General features: G+C 46.7%; 1 protein-coding gene across 2 annotated transcripts in view; it reads right to left on the reverse strand.

Annotated features, from left to right (window-relative positions):
• Positions 1–285: 285 nt before the first annotated feature.
• Positions 286–8,708, reverse strand: part of LOC125929017 (zinc finger protein 709-like) — a 13,330-nt gene continuing 4,907 nt past the window's right edge. Inside the window, exons 2-6 of one of the 2 annotated variants that reach the window (XR_007459788.1) lie at positions 5,269–5,393; positions 4,554–4,680; positions 4,066–4,126; positions 1,445–3,268; positions 286–878 (exon numbers count right to left, since the gene is read on the reverse strand). Coding sequence is in view for 1 of the 2 variants with exons in the window: in XM_049639890.1 (XP_049495847.1) it covers positions 1,702–3,268; positions 4,066–4,126; positions 4,554–4,680; positions 5,269–5,271 (1,758 nt within the window). In the remaining variant the exon portion in view is untranslated. The remainder of the gene's footprint in view (positions 879–1,444; positions 3,269–4,065; positions 4,127–4,553; positions 4,681–5,268; positions 5,394–8,708) is intronic. The other variant, XM_049639890.1, reaches the window with a different exon arrangement.

Below are 8,708 nucleotides of genomic sequence, written 5' to 3' on the forward strand. Positions count from 1 at the left end.
AACAGTTAATAAAATGTTTTCAGAAACAACATTTCGACAGATGCACTGCTTTTTTTTTTTTTTTTAATTTTTTTTTTTTCAACGTTTTTTATTTATTTTTGGGACGGAGAGAGACAGAGCATGAACGGGGGAGGGGCAGAGAGAGAGGGAGACACAGAATCGGAAACAGGCTCCAGGCTCCGAGCCATCAGCCCAGAGCCTGACGCGGGGCTCGAACTCACGGACCGCGAGATCGTGACCTGGCTGAAGTCGGACGCTTAACCGACTGCGCCACCCAGGCGCCCCCAGATGCACTGCTTTTAATCACATACGCTCGAACATACTCGAAACCGTACCGAGGAATTACGCACAGCTGCGAGCAAAGGGAACCCTCCTCCATAACCTGCCTGACGGGAGGAAGGCGCCAGTCCTCCAGGGAAGGGCAGGGTCAGGAGCAGTGTCACCTGTGGTTCTATGGACTGCGTCACCGGAGTGGAGTCAGGAATACACGGTCACTCGTGGTATTAGCAGAACAAGGTGTTCACTGTGCAAATAAGAGCTTGTGTGACTATAATCTAGAGAGGAGAGGAGAGTCTGAGCATCAGGGAATACTCCCAACCACGGAAGTTCAAATTAGTTGCCTGGTGGGCACATCCCCACAGTCCTCTAGACTGTGACGGACCTTTTATGTGGAGCGTGGGGAGGTATCTGCGGAAACCTATACCTCTGGGAAGATGAAGTCAAGCAGTTAACTGGCTCTGAGGGCACTCTTGATTGGCGGGGCAGGGAATCGGGAACACAGGCTGCAAGCGGGTATCCTCAAAGCTCCTGCGCATCCGTCCGTCTCTCTGTATGGTGGCTCTGAAACCTGACGCCTCCTGTACCACCTTCCAGATCTCCTACAAGTGAGGCGACAGGTGAATTCTAACATGGAATCACAGAGCACAGATTGTAGAAAATGTCTCATTCCCCAGGTGACAAAACAGAACGTGAGAGAGCCATCTCCCAATTCTGCATTTTATTATCCAGTGATAGGTCTGTCTTAATGCAAAGTGGATTATTCAGATTCCAGCCAGAAGGAATGACAAAGGGAACAGACATCAGGCTACAAGATAAACTCTGCATATTTGCAAACTTACGCCGTCTTTTTACTAACAGGGAAAACGGGATAAGGCTCTTTTGGCCAAAACAAGAATTGGTTTTCTCGTAAGAGTGATGGAATCCATGATGGGTAAGGGATATCTGGCGGCTGACACAGGTGGCCAGCAGGAAAATCCCAACAAATACCTCAATGTCATTGATCCAGGATTCAATCGAAACATCGTATAACAATTAAACCTGTTTAGAAACCACTTCACTTCACCCTTGGATCAAACAAGCTCAAGAATGGAAAGAGGTAAGTGTTATCGATTTACGGAGAAAACGATCGTCTATCGCTTAAAGAGTATTTGCAGAATTCTCTCACCTCAGCGTTCATTGCTGGAAGCAAGCAGTAAATACCCGGAGTCCAGAGATCCGCCGTAAGAATGAGGCGCTGATCAAGACAATATATTTATAGCTTTTATAATGATTCTTTCACGTTACAGTTTTCTGGAACACTATACACGGACTGATTTGTGTCAGGCCTTCTTAGATTTATCGTGTTTCTTTCCGGCGGGGGTTTTCACACGTAAGGATGAAGAGCAAACGTTTCTCCCCGCACGGCTTACCTTCAGGAGGCTTCTACTCGGTGTGAGATCTTTCATGCCTTCGAAAGGAATTGGGACGACTGAAGGCTTTCCCGCATTCTTGACATTTGTAGGGTTTCTCTCCCGTGTGCATTCTCACGTGTCCTCGAAAGGTAGTGCGATAAATGAAGGCTTTCCCGCATTCCCTACACTCATAGGGTTTCTCTCCGGTGTGAGTTTTTTCATGTGTCCGGAAGGACGTGTAACAACTGAAGGCTCTTCCACACTGTTTACACTCGTAGGGCTTCTCTCCCGTGTGAGTCCTTTCATGGATGCGAAAGGAACTGGGGAAATTGAAGGCTTTCCCGCACTCCTTACACTTATAAGGTCCATCTCCCGTGTGCGTGATCATGTGCGTTCGAACGCTCGAGGGAGAAATGAAGGCTTTCCCACACTCTTTACACTTATAGGGTTTCTCTCCAGTGTGCTTTCTCACGTGTCCCTGAAAGGTGGTGCGATAAATGAAGGTCTTCCCGCACTCCTTACACGCGTAGGGTTTCTCCCCCGTGTGAGTCCTCTCGTGGATTCGAAAGGAACTGGGCCAACTGAAGGTTTTCCCACACTGCTTACACTCATAGGGCTTCTCTCCGGTGTGTGTCCTTTCGTGGGAGCGAAAGGAACTGGGGCAAATGAAGGCCTTCCCGCATTCCTTGCATTTGTAAGGCCCGTCGCCGGTGTGCGTGATCATGTGCGTTCGAATGCTTGACAGAGAGACGAAGGCTTTCCCGCATTCCTTACATTCATACGGTTTCTCCCCGGAGTGAATTCTTTCATGTATTCGCAAACCCAGAGGAGAACTGAAGGTCTTCTCACACTGCTTACATGCGTACTGTTTCTCGGCGGTGTGAGTCCTTTCGTGTCTTCGAAAGGAGCTGGGGCAACTGAGGGCTTTTCCGCACCGCGGACACTCGTAGGGCTTCTCCCCGCTGTGATTCCTTTCGTGTATTCGCAAGCCTAGCGGGGACCTGAGGGACTTGCCACACTGTTTACACTGATAGGGTTTCTCCCCGGTGTGCGTCCTTTCATGTGTCCGCAACGACGTGGAGCCACTGAAAGCCTTCCCGCAGTCCTTACACTTAAAGGGCCCATCTCCCGTGTGAGTTATCACGTGTCTTCGAAAAGTTGTGAGCCACGTGAAAGCCTTCCCGCATTCCTGACATCCGTAGGGTTTCTCTCCAGTGTGAGTCCTTTCGTGTCTGTGAACAGATTTGCGGGAACTGAAGGCTTTCCCACATTCCTTGCACTTATATGGCTTCTCTTCGTACTCACGGTACTCATATGGCCTGTGTCCACTGTGCAATCTGACGTGCCTAGTAAGGGATGAATGAGTCACAAAGACTTTTCCGCACACGCCACAGTCACAGGGTTTTACCCCAGAAGGAGTTTTCGTGCTCAGACTAAGATGTGGAGTCTGGCCGGTGGTTTCTCCACACGGACGACCTTCAGGTGCTTTTACCCCAGACGGAGTTTTCTTGTTCAGATTAACATCTGGAATCTGGCTGATGGTTTCTCCCCGCTGACGACCCTCTTTGCTTTCACAAGGTTTGCCTACCGTAGGACTTCTGCAAAAATCGAGAAGCATATTATTAATGATGTCTTTGTTAATAACTCGGTAGGGTATTGGAATTATTTTTAAAAAACGTTTATTTCTGGGTGGGAGCAGGGCAGGGGTGAGGAGATGGGGGGACAGGGGTTCTGAAGTGGGCTCTGTGCTGACAGCAGAGAGCCTGACGTGGGGCTCGAACTCACGAACTGTAAGATCATGACCTGAGCTGAAGTCAGACACTTAACCAACTGAGCCACCCAGGGGTCCCTATCGGAATTACATTTTTATAATTTACAGCAAAATGAAGGTTTCCTGCCCTTTCTGAATAGACTGAGAAGTTGATATACTGAATGCTTTGTAAAGGGGACTTGACCACAGCTATTATGTAAACAGTGATCATTAACATACAGGGTTTCTTTATGCTGTTTCCAAGTGCACCATTCTGCAAACACTGAACCCCTATGTCACATTTAAGTAAATGTTTTCAGTGAAAAAAATTTAAGGATAAATTTGAAGCTGAATAATTTGGTTTTTAAAAAATCGTGACAGGGACGCCTGAGTGGCTCAGTAGGTTAAGCATATGACTTTGGCTCAGGTCATGATCTCGTGGTTCATGAGTTCGAGCCCCACGTCGGGCTGTGTGCTAATAGCTCGGAGCCTGGAATCTGCTTTGGATACTGTGTCTCCCTCTCTATCTTCCCCTCCTCCGCTCATACTCTGTCTCTGTCTCAAAACTAAATAAACATTAAAAAAAAAAAATCACGACATAGCAGGATTCTCATGTGGGACACTGCTGTCTATTGTGCGACTCACCCTGTTTTTCTCCCCTGGGTTTTGCACCTGTATGCAGTGTCATGATCCTTCCACTTTTTCTCTAAAATGCAGACAGAAAAAAAAAATCCAAATTATTAGAAATTATATAAAAATTACCAGATTTTATATCTATGGTGAGCTTAGCCTGACCAATGTACTCTTTTTCCACATGTCAGAACAAGATTGATGAGCAAGAAATACTTGTTCTCTAATGCCAAAGTTAAGTAAGAAAAAATATCATCAGGGTGCCTGGGTGGCTCAGTCGGTTGAGCGTCCGACTTCGGCTCAGGTCATGATCTCACGGTCTGTGAGTTCAAGCCCCTCGTCGGGCTCTGTGCTGACAGCTCAGAGCCTGGAGCCTGTTTCAGATTCTGTGTCTCCCTTTCTCTCTGCCCCTCCCCCACTCATGCTCGCTCGCTCTCTCTCTCTCTCTCTGTCAAAAATAAATAAACATTAAAAAAAAGAAAAAAAAATATCATCATCTTTACCTACTGAGGCCACGTTTCTGAAGGTTTCCCGCATCACATCTCTATAGAGTTTCTTCTGTGAAGAATCCAGTAAAGCCCACTCTTCCAGGGTGAAGTTCACAGCCACATCCTCAAAGGTCACTGAGTCCTAAAACATCACAAATATGTTTACAGCAGTATACGTGGAGTCTGACAGCACTGGGGATTTATACTCAATTTACAGGAAGGTTATGTACGATTCTGCGATCTCCAAACATTTATGTCTTGCTCATGAGACACTTATCCTCTGTTCACACTTCCTCAGGAATTTAACGACATCATGAACACATGCAAATTACTTATGCATTTTTACTGTGATCACTTTATTTTTTAATTTTGTTTTAACCTTTATTTTTTTGAGACAGAAAGAGACAGAGCATGAACGGGGAGGGTCAGAGAGAGAGAGGGAGACACGGAATCGGAAACAGGCTCCAGGCTCTGAGCTGTCGGCACAGAGCCCGACGTGGGGCTTGAACTCACAGACCCTGAGATCATGACCTGAGCCGAAGTCGGACGCTCAACCGCCTGAGCCACCCAGGTGCCCCTACTGTGATCACTTTAAATGTTACTGTTCTGTAATGGCAGGGTCTAGAAGCCCCTTGGAGAAATGAGAGAAAGGCTATACACATGAAACAAGTATTATTTTAAGCACACCAATTCCTTTTGAGAAAAACTCCTCTCCTTCCTTATTACCTACCATTTAACTCAGCACTCCATGATGCACGGGGTCAGATCTGCAGGAGGTTTTAATGAATAAAACACAGTGAAGAACCGGAAGCTGTTTCTTCCAGTCCCATCACCACACCGGACAGTCCAGGAGGCCTGTGGAAATCCAACGTGTAACGAGGATCAGTTTGTCACATCGGCCTGAGGCACTCCAGGCCATCAAAAGTAGCCAGAGGTAGCTGGATAAATGAACATATTCTCTTCAAGAAGCAGCACTTTTAACTTGTGTGATATTTATTACACTCGGTTTTTCCATCCTCTCCCTGACCCATTTCCTGGAGCCAGTAAGTTACTCAGAAGTTAGGGGCTGGATAACCCAGCACGACAGGACATGCTCAAGAGGCGTGACAATTTAGATCTCCCCGAAGACCCTCTACACATGAGCCTCAGGGCTGCTTCTCAATTTTTAGGACACATACTGAGATGAGAAGGTGCCAGAAGAGCTCTTTCTGGCCAAACTGTAACCGTGTACTCTGGCCCACGCTGACCTCGAGGAACAGGCTAAGAACTACAGGTCGCGAGGGAGTCCGTGGACGTCCACGATGGTTTGACTGTGCATCTGTTGATGATTATCAAGTAGGTAAAGGATTCTGCAGTGCTTTCCTCCAAAAGGACATAAAATCTCCATCGTCCAACTTCGGGAGGAAGTTTCCCGACCGGCCACACGAGAGGCAGCGCCCGCGGCTTCTCTCATTTACGCGCTCCAGTGTGATGCGCAGAGGCGGAACAGCCCGGACCCAAGCATAGGAGTCCCTAAGCTGATGGCAGCACATCCTGCCAATAGGGTATGAGAGAGTTGATTTCATAACTGGCGTCTGTGGGGAGGAAGGCAGGCCTCTCAAGCAGGATGAAGTGGCTTGAGGGCGCAAGGAAAGCACGTGGACTTTTTTTTTTTTTTAATCAGGTTACGGGTGGACTAAAAGTTCACACACAAGGGTAGGGGCTTCTGTGGACCGAATCTCTTGCCATTGCCAAAGCAGGAAGCGCTAAGGCTTTCTTACTGCCTTGGATAGATGTGGACCACAAGAGGAAGAAGGAGGGATGAGCTTCCAAGCTGGGAGCGAGCATCAAACACTGGAGTCAGAATGCAGAAAAATGAACCTGGCCCACTTTCTTACACCAGACACAAAAACAAACTCAAAATGGATGAAAGATCTAAACGTAAGACAGGAAGCCATCAAAATCCTCGAGGAGAAAGCAAGCAAAAACCTCTCTGACCTCGGCCGCAGCAACTTTTTACTCAACACGTCTCTCGGAGGCAAGGGAGACCAAAGCAAAAATGAACTACTGGGACCTCCTCAAAAGAAAAATCTGCACGGCAAAGGAAACAATCAGCGAAACTAAAAGGCAACCGATGTAACGGGAGAAGATGTCTGCAAAGGACATATCAGATAAAGGGTGAGTATCCAAAATCTATAAAGAACTTCTCAGACTCGGCACCCCCCAAAAAGCAAATAATCTAGTGAAGAGATGGGCAAAAGACATGAATAGACACTCTTCCAAAGAAGACATCCAGATGGCTAACAGACCCATGAAAAAATGTTCAACATCACTATCAGGGAAATACAAATCAAAAGCACAATGAGATACCACCTCACGCCTGTGAGAACGGCTAACGTTAACAACTCAGGCCACAACAGATGTTGGCAAAGATGCGGAGAAAGAGGCTCTCTTTTGCCCTGCTGGTGGGAACGCAAGCTGGTGCAGCCACTCTGGAAAACAGCATGGAGGTTCCTCAAAAAGTTAAAAATCGAGCTACCCTCGACCCAGCAATTGCACTTCCAGGTATTTATCCAAGGGGATCCAGTTGTGCTGTTTTGAAGGGACACGTGCACCCCAGTGTTTATAGCAGCACTCTCGACAACAGCCGAAGTATGCAAAGAGCCCAGATGTCCAGCAACAGGTGAATGGATTAAGAAGATGCGGTGTGTATATATACAATGGAGTATTACCGGGCGGTCAAAAAGAATGAAATCTTGCCATTTGCAACTATGTGGATGGAACTAGAGGGTGTTACGCTAAGGGAAATTAGAGAAAGACAAACGTATGACTTCACACATATGAGGACTTTAAGACACAGAACAGATGAACATAAGGGAAGGGGAGCACAAATAATACAAAAACAGGGAGGGGGACAAACACATAAGAGACTCTTAAACATGGAGAACAAACAGAGGGTTGCTGGAGGGGTTGTGGGTAGGGGGATGGGCTAAATGAAATGGGGAAGGGATATTAAGGAAGACACTTGTTGCGATGAGCCCTGGGTGTTATACATAGAGGATGAATCACTGGAATCTACTCCTGAAATCATTATTGCATTATATGCTAACTCACTTGGATGTCAATTTAAACATTTTTTAAAAATTGGAGTCACGGGGCGCCTGGGTGGCTCAGTCGGTTGAGCGTCCGACTTCGGATCAGGTCGAACTCAGTTCATGACGAACTAAGAAGCAGTAACTCCCTCACAAGGAAAAAGCAAAAAACTTAAAATGAACAACTCTTCTTAAATCCGTTACAGAACTGAGGACACAGGGCAAACCACTGTCTTCAAAATTGGAGACAGAAAAGAAGCTATTTTCAAATATGCCCGGGATATTCTATTTTTTTTTTAAGTTTATTTATTTACTTCGAGAGCGAGCGAGTCCGATGAGGTGCTTAAATTCCCGAACCGTGAGACCACGACCTGAGCCGAAATCAAGGGTTGGAGGGTTAACCGACTGAGCCACCCAGGTGCTCCCAGAATATTCTTAATAAGGCCTGTCCTCAAAAGAATCTGTTTCACTGGGGCAGAAAAAAGAACAGAAAAACATAACACAACATCCCAGAACTTTGGGACGACAGGTGTAAAACACACACAGTGGAAATAACTGATGGAAAAGAAAGGCAGAAAGGAACAGAAGAAAATCAGTGAAGCGAGAATCACTGGATCGTCCTAACATCCGTGACAGCAAACTGCACACCCAGGAAGCTAAGAAAACACGGGACATTGGGGGGGGGGGGGGAGACCCCACAACAAAAATGCACGTTCAAGCATCATATCCAAACTGGAGAAAAATCAAAGAGAATAGTGAAAGAAACCAGAGGGAAAAACAAATCAGTTACACTGGAAAAGGGTTAAGAATTAAACTGCACTTCTTTCCAAAACTATTTAAGCAAGAGACTGGAGTGACAAACTGCTGGCAGCAAAACGCCACTGTCCGACAAATGCCGTGTTAGACAAAATTCTTCTTCAAAAACGAGGGAGACGTAAAGACTCTGAGATAAAAATGGAGGAATCTGACAGGAGTACACCTGTTGGGCAAGAAACGTTACAAGAAATCCATCTAGGGGGTGCTTGGGTGGCTCGGTCGGGTGCCCGACTTCGGCTCAGGTCATGATCTCACAGTCCGTGAGTTCGAGCCCCGCGTCAGG

This window comes from Panthera uncia, chromosome A2 (genome assembly GCF_023721935.1).
Source record: "Panthera uncia isolate 11264 chromosome A2, Puncia_PCG_1.0, whole genome shotgun sequence".
Taxonomy (NCBI): Eukaryota; Metazoa; Chordata; class Mammalia; order Carnivora; family Felidae; genus Panthera; species Panthera uncia.